This window comes from Podarcis cretensis (assembly GCF_951804945.1).
Source record: "Podarcis cretensis genome assembly, chromosome: 16".
Taxonomy (NCBI): domain Eukaryota; kingdom Metazoa; phylum Chordata; class Lepidosauria; order Squamata; family Lacertidae; genus Podarcis; species Podarcis cretensis.
In genome coordinates this window covers 36,566,206-36,585,832 of record NC_137186.1, presented here as the reverse complement: position 1 = coordinate 36,585,832, position 19,627 = coordinate 36,566,206, and the positions used below count along the sequence as shown (strand labels likewise).

The 19,627-nt window shown below is 46.8% G+C and overlaps 1 protein-coding gene across 2 annotated transcripts in view; it reads left to right on the top strand.

Annotated features, from left to right (window-relative positions):
- Positions 1–656: 656 nt before the first annotated feature.
- ADGRD1 (adhesion G protein-coupled receptor D1) overlaps positions 657–19,627 on the top strand; it is a 275,448-nt gene continuing 256,477 nt past the window's right edge. Inside the window, exons 1-3 of one of the 2 annotated variants that reach the window (XM_079956568.1) lie at positions 657–1,857; positions 1,983–2,019; positions 16,776–16,859. In XM_079956568.1, the coding sequence (XP_079812694.1) occupies positions 1,804–1,857; positions 1,983–2,019; positions 16,776–16,859 (175 nt within the window). In that variant the 5' untranslated portion in view covers positions 657–1,803. The remainder of the gene's footprint in view (positions 1,858–1,982; positions 2,020–16,775; positions 16,860–19,627) is intronic. The other variant, XM_079956569.1, reaches the window with a different exon arrangement.

The following is a 19,627-nucleotide window of genomic DNA, read 5'->3' as shown; positions in this document are numbered from 1 at the left end:
TGGGAGAGAGTTTCAGGAGCAGGGACCGTGAAATGGGGACTGTCCCTGGTGGATAGTAAGCAGTTGGAGGATTTATGGCTGGCTTCCTGCGTGTTTTCTAAGAAATGTGTCTCGTTGAGTTCAACGGCGCTTACTTCCAAGGAGGGATGGGGGAGAAGTTCCATTCACTTTGCATTTAAGGGCTATGTAATCTGCAGTTCAGGGATGTGGGTGGTGCTGTGCGTTAAACCACAGAGCCTAGGACTTGCTGATCAGAAGATCGGCGGTTCGAATCTCTGTGACGGGGTGAGCTCCCGTTGCTCGGTCCCTGCTCCTGCCAACCTAGCAGTTCAAAAGCACATCAAAGTGCAAGTAGATAAATAGGTACCACTCCGGCGGGAAGGTAAACGGTGTTTCTGTGCGCTGCTCTGGTTCGCCAGAAGCGGCTTAGTCATGCTGGCCACATGACCCGGAAGCTGTACGCCGGCTCCCTCGGCCAGTAAAGCGAGATGAGCGCCGCAACCCCAGAGTCAGTCACAACTGGACCTAATGGTCAGGCGTCCCTTTACCTTTACCTTAATCTGCAGTTCATGAATGGAAACCCAGCTGTTCTTCAAACTCTTCCCTTCTCTGAATTTTGCAGTGCCGTTGTCCAGCCAAGTAATGTCCAAAGAAGTGCATATATTGGGTTGAAAGGTGCATCAAAATGCATATATTAGTGAAAACAGAATGCAAAAATGCATTATATCAGGAGAAATTGCTTTGCCAAATGTGTGCATATTTGACAAAATTGCACACAAAAATGTATCTGTTAAGAGAAATGGTCGCTAAAAGTGCTGCTGAATTTTTGTGAGGACTTGAAAAAACCCAAACTGATATGGAAATCAGAACTTAAGATTGGAAGAATGAGAAATGGAGAACAACGGGCAGATTTGCTCATCCCTATTAAGCTTGCATAGCATTGTAACAAAAACTCATGTTTGCTATCTCTCTCACACACAGAAACCTAAACTGTGGTTCACACAGATTTAAATTATTATTTGCACTCGCTTCGTCCTTCTCACATGGCATCTGTTTAACTTTTTCTTTTTCTTTTTTGAGCTACCTCCTCTTCCAACAACTCCCCCTTTCCTTCTGACTGGCTGGTGTTAGGACCCAGCAAAGGAGGCTGGCTGGTAATGCGATATAGAAACAGAGTACCCAAATGGGACAAAGTTTGAGCAGAAAGCATGACATCATTTTGACTTTCTCTCCACCCAAAGAGGACTGGGATGGAGGTGTAAACTTCAGCCACCCAGTCTGTACGGGAAGAGAGCAACTCAGTCCAGCCCAGTTTCTGTGGGAAAGAGGAAGAACCGAGAGCCTGGTGGATAATCAGAATGGACCTCCTTCATTATTGATCAGCCCTGTCCTCACCCACTGGCTTCAGACAGAAACAATATATTTCTAAAAAAGGGAGTGGAAGGCAGAAGACGACGCTTGGGAATAAGATCTGTGGGCAGAAACCTGCACGTGTAACTTTCCAGATTCTTTCCACGGGATGGTACCGATTTCACTTAAACTATTCATCCTTGCTCAGTTCTTTGGAATTTAATTTACCAGCCACTGAAGTATTCCACCTTCAAAGGAAAAAAAAAAAGCATTTGTTGTCGGGCATCGGCAAGGGATCACCTCTTCTCCTGTGAATGGATTATTTTATTTGATCCTGCCTGGAAAATGCCCCTCCGAAAAGAATACAAACCTGTGCAGAGAGTTAATGTTTTGTGAACCGAGGAGAACTCACTGGAGAGTTTGCTTTGGTTTTCCACTTCCAGGACAGGAACTATGGAGAATTTGTTGTCCCTGTTGTGTTGCCTCTCCCTGCTGATTTTATTTCAGGTAAAGGACCCCCATGGAATTGACAGATTCACCCTCCACCTTTCCCCCGTTTTTTTTCTCCTTTGACACTTTTGCTTCCTTGTGCCATATTCATATAAATCTATTTTGTTTTATTTGACATGCAGGTGTATGGAAACCATACCTGGCTACGCAAACACCCAGGTAAGGAACGTTTGGTTTTTGCTGGTTTGAAATGATTATAATCTTTGTAATTGCCACAACACCGCTATTTGTTGGCCGATGGCTTCTGTTTGCGCAGGCTTGCTAGCTAAAGCCTCAAGTTATCTCTCTTCTCTGCCCTTCACCCTAGGGTCTCAGAGTAGATCAAAGCAGTATAATCATGGAATTAAAAGCATGTAAAATCAGTACCTACTCTTATTTTCATGATTTTAAAACATTTCCAGTCAAATGGAATATGTTAAACAAAACACAAGAAAAATACCCAAACTACCCGGATCAGCTTGCAACTTAAGATTCCCAAAGCACAGCAAATGTAGAGACTTTGTCTCATGGTGCAAGCAAATTGGAACAGATTGCTTGGGGTATCAATATTGTTTGGGTGCCAATAAACTAGTAAGCAATGTGAGAGGTTATGTTCCTTTAGTGGCTCAAAGGCACAGGTTTTTGGATCGTGAACACACTCCTGAGATTATAAGGACCAGTGTGATGTAGTGGATAAAGTGCTGGAGATCTGGGTTCAAATTCCTACTAATCCATGAAACCCATTGGGAACTATTGAGCTGGTCACTGTTTATTTACTCAAAGTTTAATTTCAGTCACTTTTAAGGGCTGTGCCCTCACAAAGCAACATACAAACAAGAGGGAGGAAACATGTTAACGTGAAATAGCCATGTTAGCAAACATACAGAATGCTTCAAGAAGCTTAAGCTAACCAGATTGCATTCTCAGTTGAAGGCAGCATTGAAGAGGAAAGTCTTCAACTCTTGTCTAAATGCATGTACTGGTGGGGGCGAGGCACAAATCAATGGAAAGAGAGTTCCACAGTTCTGGAGACACCACTGAGAAGGCCCCGTCTCATGTGCATGTCAACCTAATCTACCTCCCAAGTTGTTGTGAGGCTTACAAATATTTTTCCAACCACCCAAAAGCTCCACACAGTTGGAATTATAGGAATGTAGTTAAAAATAAATCTATAGATTAAAAGCAAAGGGACCGTGTGTGCTGGCCCCTTCATAAAAATGTAAGAAATGGGGGGGACAAGAAGTACAGTGTAGCTGCAAAAAGTCTTGGGACAGATTCCCCCCACCCCCATCCATTTAAATGCATTTGTTCATCAACAGCCAGAACACTAGTCAGGCGAGGAACCATTAAAACGCCTGCATTTCCTCCAATAGCAGCATTGGGGTGGAGAGCAATTCTTTTGATACAGAAAATGGGATGGGGGGAAGGGGTTAAACAACCCCCTATTGCATCACTCTGTTCAAAGCATCAATTCCCACCCAATGCCACATTTCATTTCTTTAAAACCCAAGCACCCCTCCAGTGACACAGCCAGGAAAAGTGTAGTTTTGCTCTTCGAGAGACATGGATCTGGCCCAGATGGATCTGCAGTTAGGGATGTGTGAATCTGTCCATTTCAGTTCCATTTCCCATATTCCCACTTCTGCTTGCAAATTTTATTTTTAAAGTCCTCATGAAAATTCCTCTGCATCTTAGGGCACATTTCTCCTAATATTCACACATTAATATGAAATTTTGCTTAACGTGAACATTTCCCTCAAAGCATAGTTCCCCTGATATAATGCTTTTTTTTAATATGCTGCTATATATGCAGTTTTATGCACAATTTACCCTTGTGTGCATTGCTTGGCTGGAGAGCTGCTTGCAAAATTTGGAAAAATGTATGTGCAAGGTCCATGGGACACGGATGGCGCTGTGGGTTAAACCACAGAGCCTAGGACTTGCCGATCAGAAGGTCAGTGGTTTGAATCCCCATGACAGGGTGAGCTCCCGTTGCTCGGTCCCTGCTCCTGCCAACCTAGCAGTTCGAAAGCACGTCAAAGTGCAAGTAGATAAATAGGTACTGCTGCAGTGGGAAGGTCAACGGTGTTTCCGTGCGCTGCTCTGGTTTGCCCGAAGCAGCTTAGTCATGCTGGCCACATGACCTGGAAGCTGTGTGCCGGCTCTCTCAGCCTGTAAAGCAAGATGAGTGCCGCAACCCCAGAGTCTGCCACGACTGGGCCTAATGGTCAGGGGCCCCTTTACCTTTACCTTTATGTGCAAGGTCCTAAGTTCAATTGCGAGCGTCTCCAGGTAGGGCTGGGAAATGCCATTATCTGAGACTCCCGGAGACAGTCTGTCAGTCATTGTTGACCAGAGTTGGGTAGACTTCAGTCTTATCTGATCAGATTTGTTGTTTATTAGAACCACAGCCAAGTGCAAGAGACGTCTAGATGGAATGAAAGGACACAGTTTCTCTCTGAGCCTAGAACAGGCATCCCCAACCAGCGCCCCCCAGATGTTTTGGCCTACAGCTCCCATGATCCCTAGCTAACAGGACCAGTGGTCAGGGATGATGGGAACTGTAGTTCAAAACATCTGGAGGGCTGAAGGTTGGGGATGCCTGGCCTAGAATATTGTTTTCAGTTATAACTTAGTTGTGGGGATATGGTTTTGTTGCTGCAATTATTAAAGCAGTTGGGAGACAGAAAACCTTGCTGATCTACTGCAAATTATCCAGAGAGATCTGCAAGTAGATCCCAATCTAGCTTCTGCCCACCCCAGTATAGACAATACTGTTGGGTGGGCTGGTTTTGCATAAGGCTATGTTCCAGAACTTCTTAGGCTAATGAAATGAAATACTCTTATAATAATATATTTATTGTCATTGTACAACATGTGTACAATGAAATTAAACGAGCCTGCCCCCACAAACACTCAATCTCTTATCGAACAACACACCACCTCACAGGTCAATTTTGCTATGTTATTTTCAGTTCAACAGCCTAACTGCCCACAGATAGAAGCTATTTTTTAGCCTGTTGGTACGGCTGATTATACTTCTATATCTCCTGCCTGAGGGTAGAAGATTAAAGAGGTGATGGCCGGGGTGTGAGTCATCCCTGAGAATTTTTCTCACCCTCCTAAGGCAACGATCCCTTGCGATGTCATCTAGCGGACTTAAGGGACAGCCCATGATATCATGTGCTGTGTTCACCATCCTCTGTAGAGACTTTCTGTCCATGGCTGTCAGGCCAGCATACCACACTGTGGTACAATATGAGAGGACACTTTCTATTGTGGAGTTCATCAGTTGTTTCACATTATTCTTTCGCATGACCCTGAGGAAATGGAGTCTCTGTTGAGCCTTTCTGACCACCTGAGTTATGTTGATTTTCCAAGTGAGGTCCTTACTAAGGTAAACTCCCAGGAATTTAAAGGAGGAGACTCTCTCCACACAGCCTGCCCCCGATATACAATGGGTTCCCCTCTCTTCCTCCGGAAGTCCAATGCCATCTCCTTTGTCTTACTAATATTTAGGTGCAAGTTATTCTCTAAGCACCATGTAGATACTTTTTGAACCTCCCCCCTGTATGCTGTTTCTCTCTGTGTGTTTGTGTGTATGCATGTAACACAAAGTGACATTTCCTTATTTTATCCACCAATGCAATATTCTGATCTAGGGCAATGTTTCCCAACCCATAGGTCACAAAGTGGGCCAACCGTGGGTTAGGAAGCCTGTGCAAGTGAGTTACAGGCTTTGTAAGTAAACGTCAAATACCGTATTTTTTGCTCCATAAGACTCACTTTTTCCCTCCTAAAAAGTAAGGGTAAATGTGTGTGCGTCTTATGGAGCGAATGCAGGCTGCGCAGCTATCCCAGAAGCCAGAACAGCAAGAGGGATCACTGCTTTCGCTGCACAGCGATCCCTCTTGTTGTTCTGGCTTCTGAGATTCAGAATATTTTTTTTCTTGTTTTCCTCCTCCAAAAACTAGGTGCGTCTTATGGTCTGGTGCATCTTATAGAGCGAAAAATACGGTACCTCCTTTTAATACTTGACAAGTATGAGAACACCACTTGTAACCGAACATTGGAGAGGCTCACGTCTTGCAGCTTAACACTTGGGAGCTGCTCTCTGCTGACTGGTGGCAGATGTGGTGACAATTCACCACAAAGTGCTCTCATACCAGGAGCAGTTTTGAGTGATTATTATAGTTCCCTTCTGATGTGTCCAGGAATATCCTGCAACCAGATGCTTAATGGTCTTACATTCCCATCAAGCAAACTGCGATAAATATTTCAACAAATTTTGCATTAATAGAGGTGCTATGCAGATCTTTGCCTGAATGCCTCAAGTAACGGTTATGAAACAGGCAAACTTGCAGTCAAAACCTTGTGCGGCATTTCCATTTAAAGGCAAACCTACCTAATCTGCAGTTTGTGAGGCAACACGGGAACACACAGCCATCCTTTGAAAATTGCACTTTTCTCAATTTTGCAATGTGGTTCGCCAGTCAAATAATGTGTGCAAAATGCAAAGTGTGCACGAAAGTTCGTATCTTAGTGAAAATGACATAAAAAGATGCATATATTCTGGAACGTTGCTTCCAAAAAAATGTGTATATTAGGCAAGATTGCATTTAAAATGCGTACATAAGGAGAAGCGCACACTAAAATGCTGATGAATTTTCATAATGGCTTTCTTATTTAAGAAAATTGCAAAGTGATGTGGAAATGTGAAGAGCTGAGTTTAAGATTGGAAAAATGAGGAAATGTGAGAAACCAACATCTTTGCTCATCCTGACACTCAGGACACTCCACCCTTCGATGCTATAAATCTTAATCAGGCACCCTTCTGAGATTTCATAGGGCAGTTAATCTATATTATCGCAGCCACGAGGATTAGAAACTTGCCTTAAAAATACGAAAACATTCTATGCACAACACAGACACAAACAGAACTAAGCTCCCCCAATTTAGAGCTGAAGAACATTTCTATACGTTAGAATCTCCTGGTGCAGGTTCTGCCATCCATTTCTCACTCCCGCTCCCTGTGTGGCACACCTGGAGCCCTTGATCAGTTGCAGAAAGCTGAGCAGTGGGCTGGATGACAGCATCTGTGGACAGAGCAGGAAGGAGAAGCAATGTCCACCTTCTTTCCTTCCCCACCAGCTGACCCCTGGACCTGGTGCTGTAGACACTTAAGCAACACAGTACAGTAATACCTCATGTTGCATCCGCTTCAAGTTATGTGTTTTTGTGTTGCCTCCCACGGCAACCCGGAAGTACTGGAATGGGTTACTTCCGGGTTTCGCCACTCACGCATGTGCAGACGCATTAAATCGCGCCGTGTGCATGCGCAGACATAGCCCTTTGGCTTGTGTCAGTTCTGTGTTACAGACGGGCCTCCAGAACGGATCCTGTCTGTAACACGATTTCCCACTGTGTCACGGTCCGTTTTATGGGAGGTCAAAGTCCTGGCAGAGGACGTCAGGACCGGGCCAGATGGCGGGGTGGGAGCAGGAACAAGAGTCCAGAAGCCAGAAGTCCAGAAGCCAAGGGTCCGAGGATCAGGAAGCAAGGAGTCAAGAAGCCAAATGCAGCAAGGCAGGAAGCGTGTTGCTGTGGCAAAGAGCCAAAGGGAAATGCTGACCTTATATCCCTTCCTGGCTCTTGCCACCAGGTGCTGTGAGTTACCAATTGGCCTCACTTGTGCGGCCGCGCCTTGCCTCTTCAGAACAAACTTAGGAAAGCCCCTGTCCTGCAAAGCCCTACCGGCCACAGGGCCTGGCTCCTGCATGCACTCCAGACACACTGTAGTACAATTGTACAGCATCTACCTGAATTCACTCCTGTGAGATAGGTTAAGCTGAGTTCCAACTCTCCCCACCCCAGAGGCAGGTGAAGAGTGAGACCTGCTGGCCATAGTGATGTTTGTGATTGGCTGTGATTGGACAACAGAGAGGAGGCACAGAAAAGACTTGGGAGACTTTCTTGAATTATAAGTTTATGAATATGATTATGGGGCATAGGACCACTGAGGTAGAGCTGTGGGTTTTGGGGTGCAGGGGAAAAGATAGTGGTAGAGCTCTGCTCCATCTGCCCCAGTGAGCAGGCTCCTTAATGAACTGGGAACCATACGCAGAATCCCACTTGCAATGATCTCGGTTGCATTTTCAGAGATGCCGAAGACTTGCTCCACGCTCTGCCGCTGTTATGGTTGCTCTGAAGCTCAGCCTCAGCATGAGTGGCTGGTTTGCAGCTCACTGTTAAAAACCTCTCCAGATCTGTTCACGCAAATAACATCTGCTTTTTGTGGCTGGGATGGATACTGTAAGTGCCACATGTTTTATAGACTTGGAAAGTCCAGGCCAAGCATTAGGCCGTTTCCTGATACAAATCTTTTCAGAGTCTCCACAAGAGCTTTGATGCCCATTTCTTTTTTCTTTCTTTCTTTTTAATTAACAACTGTATTTCTTCAGGATGTATTATCCTGCAAAGAAAGAGAAGAGGTTGACTCCGTTGCTGCTGCTTTAATCCTGCTCCATACTTACTCTTTCTTTACTTCTACATCAAAATTAATGAGCTGAAGGATGGTCCTTAAACGGGAGGCTTAAAATGTAGAGTGGTTGGTCTCCCTTAGGAGAATGAAAAAAAATCAGTGAAGCAAGGACTGCCTTTCCCTTTCAAATGGTCCTTTAAAAATGCACATTCCATAAGACCTTTCCTGAATGGGCTACTTCTCTCCTGATTGCTGCAAGTTCCTTCTCAGTGAAAGGAGATGTAATTTTTAAAAAAGAACGGTAAAGATGGTTTAATATTGCTGCGGTTCCTGTCACTAGGCAGCTCAATTCTATTGATTTTCTTTCTGTTTTTCTTTTAAAAAGGTTGTGTTGTTGGGTATGTATTGGCTAGTACCCATGCCACCATCAACACATTTCATTATTAGCATGATCCCAGGACATGGCTAGGGATCACCGTAAGAAAATGCCTCTTAATTTGTACGTGACAAATTTGAAGGGAGTTAATGGTAATGTTAGACATTATTTGCAGGCTTTGAGGGGGCTTATTGATTTGCTGCAGCAGTGACAGCATTCCTTTCCTTCTCTCTTTTCAAAATGACTGTCGGTGGAACTTAGACTCATAGAATTGCAAAGTTGGAAGGGACACCAACCCTCTGTAATGCAGGAATCACTGCTGAAGTATCCTTGACAGATGGCCACTCAGCCTCTCTTTAAAATCCTCCAAAAAGAAAAGTCCATCACCTTCTGAGGTAGTTTCTTTCACTGTCAAACAGCTCTTACCACTGGGAAGTTTCCCTTAATGTTTAGTTGCAATCTCCTTTCCTGTAATTTGAATCCACTGGTTTGGGCCTTACACTCCGGGGCAGCAGAAAACAAGCTTGCTTCATCCTCCATGTGACAGCCTTTAGAAATATGAAGATGGCCTTCACATCTCCTCTTCTCCAGGCTAAACATACCCAGCTCCCTCAAGCATTCCTTGTAAGGCTTGGTTTCCACTCCACTTCTCTCAGTGGAAGCCCCCCCCCCCATGACATCCTCAAAATGACATCGTGAGATCATTGTTAAAGGGACATGATGGGAATTGCTATTATGCGACAAGTGCAGGTTGTCTTAGCAAACAGGTATGCGGGTGGCACAGTGATCTAAACCACTGAGCCTCTTGGGCTTGCCGGTCAGAAGTTCGGCGGTTCAAATCCTCTCAACGGGGTGAGCTCCCGTTGCTCTTTCCCAGCTCCTGCCAACCTAGCAGTTTGAAAGCAGGCCAGGGCAAGTAGATAAATAGGTACCGCTGCAGTGGGAAGGTAAATGGTGTTTCTGTGCACTCTGGTTTCCGTCACGGTCTGCTGTTGCACCAGAAGCAGTTTAGTCCTGCTGGCCACATGACCTGGAAAGCTGTCTGTGGACAAACGCCGGCTCCCTCGGCCTGAAAGCGAGGTGAGCGCCGCAACCCCATAGTTGCCTTTGACTGGACTTAACCGTCCAGGGGCCTTTTACCTACATTTTACCTTATTAGCAAATGAGCCAAGGATGTTTCTTTGCAGTGATATGCCAGAGTGGATCAGATGATATTTCCTGACACCTATAAAAGCCAGATGGGTCTAACTGTAATTTTTTAAAATAAAAATTCTTGGATCCTGAAACAGACTTGATTCTCAATGGCTCCCATTCTGTTCTATTGGGTAAAAATGAAAAGGTTTGGTGTGCTTTTGCGGTGGCGGCGGCACGAGTCTGCCCTCCTATCTCCAAAGGATTTGGGGTCTCCAAAAGCAAAGGAGCATGTTTAGTGTCCGATCCCAGTGGTATCCTTGACTTTGGTCCCATCTGCGCTATACATTTGAAGCAGTATCACCCCACTTTAAACAGTTACGGATTCCTGAAAAGAATCCTGAAAACTGTGGTTTCTTAAGGGTGCTGAGAATTGTTAGGAGACCCCTGTTCCTCTCAACAGAGCTTCAGTTCCTAGAGCAGTTTAACCACCAAACCTCCTTTCTAGGGAATTCCTGGAACTGTAGCTCTGAGGGGAACTCTCAGCTCTGTTAACAAATTACAGATCCCAGGATTCTTGGGAGGGAGTTGTAACTGTTAATAACTGTATAATAGTGCTTTAAAAGTATTGTGCAGATGTGGCCTTAAAACACACGGCTTCCCCCCAAGAATCCTGGGAGCTGTAGTTTTCCCTCACAGGGCTATAGTTCCTGACACCCTTAACATGCTACAGATCCCAGGACTATTTGGGAGCACCCATGTGCTTTAAAAGCATGGCGTGGATGTGATATTTATTTACTTTCTCACAGTTATGTAACCAGCTGCCATCCATTCCTATAGCGGGGGAAGCAAACCACCTCCTTCCTGGGCCCAGCTGGCTAGGGAAAGAAGGGTTGGGGGCATTGGGGAGACAAAGAGAGACAGGGACCCCACCCTCCAGCTTTCACTACCTCATAGGTTCTGCCGTTTATGAGGCACAGGCAGTGGCGTAGCGTGGGGGGTGCAGGGGGGCTGGCCGCACCGGGCGCAACATCTGGGGGTTAGGGTTAGGGGGCACAAATCCACGGGTTAGGGGGCGCAAATTACTTGCCTTGCCCCGGGTGCTGACAACCCACGCTACACCACTGGGCACAGGGGACAGGTTCGAAACACCCATGAAAAATGGCTTCTGTTTTATTTCAAGTGGTGATCTGAATTTTTACAAGGTTTCTGGAATGTTTGGACAATGTGTTCATTGCGGGATCATGGGCTGCAAGTCATGAAACTTCACAACTTGCTTACTATTCCCCCCCCCCCACGTCCCTCCACCCTCGCATGCCCTTTTCTTTCCCTCGCTCTCCTCCAGGGACCTGGGAGAGTGCCAGGGCATGCAAACAAAATATACAATTGGAATAGGTTCACTTCTATTCTTTCATAAGAAAGATTCTGTTTCCAGATTATATATGGGTATTAGTGAGCAGCAGTCTGTTTCTTTAGCGCTGGGTCTGCTCATCCTTCCTGATTCTTCACAGGCAGTGTTTCACGCTGAATATTTTATTTGTATTGCTTTGACTTAAAAAAAGAAAGAAAAAAAAAGAGACACAGGATTTCAAATAGACTTGTTGATTTAACAATTGTGTGGCTTGAATGCTTACACTGCAGAACAAAGTATTAAATCAAATTCCATCGTTCAGTTGTGCCAGCTAACTCTCATAAAATCCATTTTGCAGGGTTGCACTACTTCCACACAATGTGGATGGGCCGCAGCTTAGGATGGATGAGTTTGTCCGTTTCAGTTTCTCATTTGTCTGATCTTACGTTCCGTTTCCCATATTTCCACATCAAGTATGAGATTTTTATCACTGTTATTGCTGCTTATTGAATTTCTAACCCACTCTTCGTCTCAGTGGCGGCGAAAACCCCCAGTGTTAAAACAATAAAATTAAAAGAAGCTAAAAACATTTCAGAACATTATGAACACCCCAGAACATTTAAAAACAGTTGCATATCCTCACAACTGATAATGTCAAGGTCGGCATCAAATACTTGGGTCAGCAATAGGCCTGGGTGGGGTATCGATACTTTGCCAAGGACTGGTATAAGGGCCAGTATAACCTGGGTGAAACCACCACCACTCCTGAGTCCCTCTGCCACCAGTGCCCAGCGTGCCAAAGCAGAAACCAGCTGCAGCCAGGCGCTGGTGGAAGAAGGGGCACAGTAGCGGTTTCACCTGCAATATACCACCAGGTGAAACCGCCATTGCACTCTGGCCCTCATACTGCTGAGGGAAGAACAAGTTACACTGGCCAGGGCCAGTGTAGCTTGTTCCTCCCTCGGCTATCTGCGTGGGCAGGTGGCTCCTCAGCGAAGAAGGGCAGGAGGAGCTAGATGACTTGTCGCTGGTGCTGCGAGGCACCAGGGTGAAACTGCCCTAGCTCCAAACTGTGATGGTTTCATCCCAGCACCTTGCAGGCCAGGGACGAGGCAGCTTGCTCCCAGGGCCGCCTTAAGCATATCTGGCACCGTGGTGCAAAGATCCCTCCGGCACCCCCCCCCCATTTCCCAGAGTTGCTGACCTTTTTAAGGAAGGACGGCGCTGCCGGCGATTGATGTGCCCAGCTTTGCGGGGCTGGAGGAGGCAGGCAGCGGCTGGAGGGCAGCTCCTCTGGAGGGAAGAGGCGGAGGCTGGATGCGGCGGCTCCCGGCTCAGCTGGCCGCTCCATGCTGTGGTGGCCATGGCAGGCAGAAGCTTTGGGAGTGGCGCTGCTTTGGCACGGCATGGCAGAGGCAGGTGAGGGCAGCGAGCTGATGCTGGGAGGCGCTGCGTCCAGCCTTCATCTCTTCCTTGGTGCCTTCCACAACTTGGAGCCCTGGCGCCCTTTGCCACTAGCCTCTATGAGTAAGACTATGCTTGCTCCTCCCTTTCAACATCGCCGAGGCCTAGTCAGCAAGAATATTTTAAAGGTTTTTTGGGTTGTGTTTTGTGGAAGTGTGAATTAGGCAGAATTTTAATGCAAACCAAATGGAAATTCTCTCCCCCCCCCCCACTTGGTGGTAGAGCAAATGGTTATCATGAGGTATTGCTTCTTGTTGTTGCAGCACATGATTTGCCCCTCCAACTGACCCAGCTTCAGTTCTTAGCATCTCTGGGCAGGGCAGCAAAAGTCTCTTTGTTAGGACTGCCCTGTGAGCAACAGTCAGGTGACTGAGGAGCCAGGAACCTGGGGCAATGGGGCAAGCCAGTAGTTGGGACCAGAGAACAAGCCAGGAGGCAGAAGCAAAGATCAGTTTAGGTGCAGGGCCATAGCTCAGTGGCAGAGCATCTGCCTTGGATGAAGAAGGTCCCCAGGTTCGATCGCTGGGAAAGACTGCTGCTCTGAAACTCTGGAGAGCCACACTATAAGCCCTGGTGGCTGGCAGTGACATAGCATGGGTTGCCCGGGCCCAGGCAAATATTGTGCCCCCAGTGGCAAAGATGAGTATATGCTTGCAGATAGGTACGCTTTAAGCTTGCACCACAGAGGAATCAAATGCAACAGTTGCACCAGCGGAAACATGCCATGCAACAGATTGCAGAGTCTATTGAGAAACAAAGTTACCAGCGCTTGTGCAACAATAGTGGTCTACTGGAGTAAAACATTTCGCCAACGGAATAGATATCCCACTAAGTTACTTTAACTTGGCCCTACAGTTGATACAACCCAGCACACCCAGTTTCCCTAACAGCAAACCTTTAACTAGTAAGTGGTACTTTAGCCCCAGAAGTCCTGGATCTCTGGCAGTGATCAAATTTGCTATTTTAGTTCCAACTTTGCCAGTCACACTGCTGGTGCTAAATAAACTCCTAGGACGTTTTCCCCTGCTGTAGATAACCTCCATTTGTTTCTTCAGAATGAAAGAGGAGGAAATGATGTGTATGCACAGTCCCCAGGGAGCTTCCAGCTGAATAGATCTTCTTTACCAATTTCAACCCGCGCTATCTATTTATTAAAGCGGGTCTCATTTCTACAAAGGCCCTTTGAACTGGTACTGTGGGCCCTTAACATTTGCAGGAAGATACTGTAGGGATGCAGGTGGCGCTGTGGGTTAAAGCCTCAGCGCCTAGGGCTTGCCGATCGAAAGGTCGGCGGTTCGAATCCCTGCGGCGGGGTGCGCTCCCGCTGCTCGGTCCCAGCGCCTGCCAACCTAGCAGTTCGAAAGCACCTCCGGGTGCAATTAGATAAATAGGGACCGCTTACCAGCGGGAAGGTAAACGGCGTTTCCGTGTGCGGCTCTGGCTCTGGCTCTGGCTCTGGCTCTGGCCAGAGCAGCGATGTCACGCTGGCCACGTGACCCGGAAGTGTCTCCGGACAGCACTGGCCCCTGGCCTCTTAAGTGAGATGGGCGCACAACCCCAGAGTCTGTCAAGACTGGCCCGTACGGGCAGGGGTACCTTTACCTTTACTTTACTGTAGAATCAGAATCCCCCCTCCCCCGCCCCAAGCTCACAAAGTGCTTCTGGCTACAGGTGAATGTGTGATAGCCTTCGAGGAGGGGAAGTTGTCTGAGCAGAACTGACCCAAGGTTTTGGGCTGCCTGAAGCGGGTCCCAAGTAAGCCCCCTCCCTGCTTGCTAGGGCCAATGCTTTAAAATGTCTTCCTGTGCTATATAGACACCAATCCCTGCCTTCATCTATGCCTCTTCCCCATGCTGGGCCACCTGAACCATCATTTCATCCTCCTGCATGGAAGGACCAACCAAGGCCTACTAGCCATGATGGGCTTATGTCCGTTGTCAGAGGCAACATGGCTCTGAATGCCAGTGCTGTTGTACTCATTTCCTACTTGTGGGTGTGATAGCCTGGGACTTGGGCTCAGGTTTGGAACCAGAGGGGTCTCAGTCCGCACTGGATCCTTTGCCCCAGACATCATCTGAACCAAGTCTGGGACCTGATCCTGGAGAGTCCCAGTCTGCACAGGTTCCCCTGCAACAAACATCAGCTGGGCCGAGTCAGGGGCCTGAGCCTGCCCTGGCTCCAGATGCGGGGATTACCTTGTTGCCTTCAGCTGGGCAATCACTTACAGCTGCTCCACTCGGGGGAGGCTGACGCGGCCCCACCGACATCTTCCGAGCTGCAGAGACTAAGGGCTGAGAGAAGGAGAGACCTGAGTACTTGCAGGAGGAGTGCTCGCCTTTGGGTGAGACAGGGAGGTGAGTCACCGGGGGATCAGGACCGGCCGTTACCCTGACAAAGATAAAAGGCTGTCAGACCCCACCCCAGGTTGCGGGAGCAACATTGCTGTTTACTAGAACCTGCCTGAGACCCTGCACCCAACCTAGCCTGGTTTCCTGCTTGGGCCCTGTCGGACTGACTCTTTGCAGAATCCTTGGATTTGGGACCAGACCTGGACTGCATTGCTCGGGTTCACCCCCGGGCCCAGCACAGTGGGCTTCCCAAGGGCATTTGGCTGGGCACTGCAGCAACAGTATGCCGGACCAGATGGGCCCCTGGCCTGATTCAGACTCTTCTTACGTTGGTATTCTGCAGCTATGTTGTCACTGGGAAGCAAAAGCCCTTGGAGGGCTTGATCTTTGTTAGCTTGCGCACTTCGATCTCAGTGCAGATGACCATCTGCAGCTGAATAAAGCACTTAAGGAAACTCAACATTACTGATTAGCTGCGGGGCTTATTTATTTGCTGGTAGGAAGCAGAAAGCAGAAAACAAAAAGCCACAGATGTTCTCTCTCTGCGTGTGCACGTGCGCGCAGAATGGTGGAATTGTTAAATGTTTGCTTTTCCAGATGTTTCTTTGCAGATTGAGGCCATTCTTCCACGTCTACCCCCCCATGGGATTTCATGCAGTGCTAGTCTTACTCAGAGTAGACTCATTGAATGAAGCAAACATAAATACATACATAGTGTGGCAGCACCTACCCTTGGAAACTCCTTCCCATTGTATATCAGTATTGTTAATTTATACTTCACCTCCCCTCCCCCCCCAAGTGTCTCAAGGTGGCTAACACAGGTCTACCCCTTGCCATTTAAACTCCACAACAACCCTGTGAGGTTGGTTAGGCTGAAAAGCAATGGTCACCACTTCATGGCTGGGTGGGGATTTGAACCCCGATCTCCCAGGTCCTACTGCAATATTCTAACTACTACACTGCACTGTCTGCCTCATTTCAGACTATCTTTTCATGACCCATTGAAGACTTTCCTCTTTCAATGCCTTCTGAGTAGAGATTTTTGGTTTGTTCAGTAATCTGAGCTGGCACCTGCAATGGATTTGAACTGACTGTATATGCGATATTGATGTTGCTTTTCTTTTTAAATGTTCTCATTTCTATAATTAGCTTTTAATTGGTTTTTATCTATTCAAACGCTCTGCATATGTTTTTTAGTACACTGTAAATCACTTTGAGGTGCCTCATGGGAAGTGAATCACAAATTAAATAAATGAAATGGAAAATAATAATAAGGGAACCAATATGTGCTTGCTTCATTTGCTGGAGAGGAGTTGATCCTATTCCCATTATGCTCAAGAGAAGGGTTGTAGCTCAGTGGCAGAACATCTGCTTTGAATGCAGACAGTCCCAGGTTCAAATCTTGGTGTCTCCAGATAGGGTTTGTTTATTTATTTCCCACCTTTCTTCCAAGGAGCTCAAGGTGGCACAGGTGGCTCTCCCTCTCCCCACTTTGCCCCACAACAACCCTGTGGGGTAGGTTAGGCTGAGAGACAGGGGTTGGTCAATGGTCACTCAGTGAGCTTCAAGGCTGGAGTGGCGGATTTGAACCCTGGTTTCCCAGGTTTCAGTCTGACATTCTAACCACTCTACCACACTGCCTTAAATCATGGGAAGCTGCTGACGGTCAGTGTAGACAATACTTGAACTAGATGAATTCAATGGTCAGACTTTGTATAAGACACTCCCTGCATCCCTGTGGAAGACATCTTCAAAGCAGTCCTTGACATTGTGTTTTCTTGACAGGTTTTGATGTCCTGGCCCAAGCATCGCACTATTGGCCTCTGGGGGCTGTGGAAGGAATCCACGAGTTGCGAGACGCAAATGGAGGTAGATCGAAGAACGGTGATTCCCCACTCCCTTTAGAGTGACTTAAATCTTTATGAAATTCAGAGTGTAAGAAAGCAAGGTTGAGAAACACTGGCTTTGTGTTTGTCGATTGGCCCAGCAAATGTTTTGGACCCAAATGACCTTTTCTGTTGGCATTTCAAACCACAGACGCCATTGATCTTTGGTGGGGAAAGAGGCGGGCTGGTGACCCACACAGAACTATGCTTTCAAAAACAATATTGGTGGGTGGGCAACCTCATGAGCCAAACTGAAACATTGATGATGGGTTCAGAGGGGCAATGATAACCAGCTGTGTTGTGTGTGCTTAAAAATTAGCGCAATACCAAGTCGTGCCTCCGTCACATGGAAACCACATGGGATAAAGCTATGCATTATTAACACAGTTTGGGGGTATTGGGTGTGTGTGTCTCTGTGGGGTAATACATGTTTGCCCCACGTCTGAAAGTGGTCTTCCTTCATCCCCCAATTCCAAGAAGGCCTTTGTTCATGCTGTCCTTTAGATCCTGCACTGAAACTCATTTGTGTTTGTGGACTGTGGTTGGATTTGTGTGTGTGTTATGTAAATATAGGCACAAAGCATGCCTTTCCCCTTCTGATGATGCTCCCTGTGGTTCGTGTTTGGATAGGAACGTAAGCACCCCAGGCTGGTTCACAAATGCATGGGAAGTGCACTTGACTTGGTACCCCATCATGAGATTTATCCAGCGTTTAGGCTGGTCCACAGAAGCAGAAATAGAAATGAAGGAGGCTTGGACAGAACCACTTTTGACTTCAGGGTGCATGTGTGGGTTGAATGCTCATAAAAAGATGCATGTCAGGGAGAAGTGTGTCCTATTCTAAACCTCTTCTCAGGACATGCTAGTTTTCTGTGTTGAGTTGTTCACCCAACACATACAATGTGTAGTGTTCAGTTGTCTCTCACCACCATCACATGAAGTGGTACAGTTCAGAAGTCCTTTGACCACTTCATCTCCCATTAAGACTGAACCTTAAAGGTGGCAGGTGAATATATGAATAGTGAATATATGAATAGGTACCCTCACCCTCTCCAATGAAATGTGTTGATTCTGTGACAACTTCCCATGATCTAAAACTTTTCTTTATGGCAACTGATACTCTGTGATGGCTCATTCAGACATGCAACAAGTTACTTCTTGGTCCAATTAACAATGAGCATACAGTGTCTGAAATTCGCTTGGCGCCAGGTGCATTTTGCACCTGGCTATTGGCCACTTTTGGCGGGACGTGGGTGGCTCTGTGGGTTAAACCACAGAGCCTAGGACTTGCCACTCAGAAGGTCAGTGGTTCGAATCCCCGCGATGGGATGAGCTCCCGTTGCTCGGTCCCTGCTCCTGCCAACCTAGCAGTTCGAAAGCACGTCAAAGTGCAAGTAGATAAATAGGTACCGCTCCGGCGGGAAGGTAAACGGCGTTTCCGTGTGCTGCTCTGGTTCGCCAGAAGCGGCTTAGTCATGCTGGCCACATGACTCGGAAGCTGTACGCCGGCTCCCTTGGCCAATAAAGCAAGATGAGCGCCGCAACCCCAGAGTCGGTCATGACTGGACCTAATGGTCAGGGGTCCCTTTACCTTTATTGGCCACTTTGTGAAGATGCCCAGGTGTCAAGGTGGCACTGACACCTCTACCATCTGGAGGCACATGCCTGAGGATCTTGACTGTTTCCACACACTAGCAACACATTCTTTGGAATTCTATCTGTGATATTTTACCTACACAATCGTAACGAATTTCAGGAACCAAAAAGTCATATTGAAAAATACAACTTTCAAGCTTTCTGTCTCTGGCAGCTAGGCATTCCATTTTGGCAACTGTAACCCTGGTTTAAGGAGCCATTTGACGCCTAGCTTACATATCTGAGTTTCTAACACTGCAAAGCATGCATATGTGAACCAGGACTAAGGTTGCAAAACCTACACACGCCTCACACAGGAGCAAGTGCCATGGAACTCAGTAGGCCTTACTTCTGAATGGACAGTAGTAAGATGGGGCTATATGTATTGTTTTGGTTGTGTAACGTCATAACAGCAGGGAGCCTGCTTGGACATGGATGGGGAACCTGTGGCTGGCTGGATGTTGCTGGGCTACAGCTCTTGCCATCCCTGACCATTGACCTTACTGTTTGGGGCTGATGGGAACTGTAGTCCAATAGCATCTGGAGGCCGCCTGGCTCTCTAGCCCTGTCCTAGAAGGTCTCCTTTCACAGATGCCGCAGCAGCAAAATCACTGCTTTGATATCACTCTCTGATTATATGCATCTCTTCCTTAGGTAACCAAAGAGTCTTTCATGTTTTATTTACTTGTACCCATCCAACTCAGCCTTCGCATCCACCATAAGTTCCACGCAGTTGTGTTTTTTCACTCCATGTTTCCCGCTCATCAATCCTCAGAGTGTCATAAGCTTGCATTTCATGTTAATCCATTTCATTTGTTGAAATCTTTGTGTGGCTGTAAATCCAGTTCTGTATCTCTCAATTGCTTGTTTCTGCAGATACCAGCATCACCAGACTGGCTTTTTTTTAGATACATGCATAGATAGATAGATTAGATAGATAGAAGTGATACATACATACATACATACATACATATATATATATATATACACACACACACACACACACACACACACACACACACACACATTTTGGAGGTGACTTTGATGCAAGGTATCTCTGTGTTGTAGGGGGGAAATAGTGGAGCAGCAAGTAAAATTTTTACTGTAACACTTAAA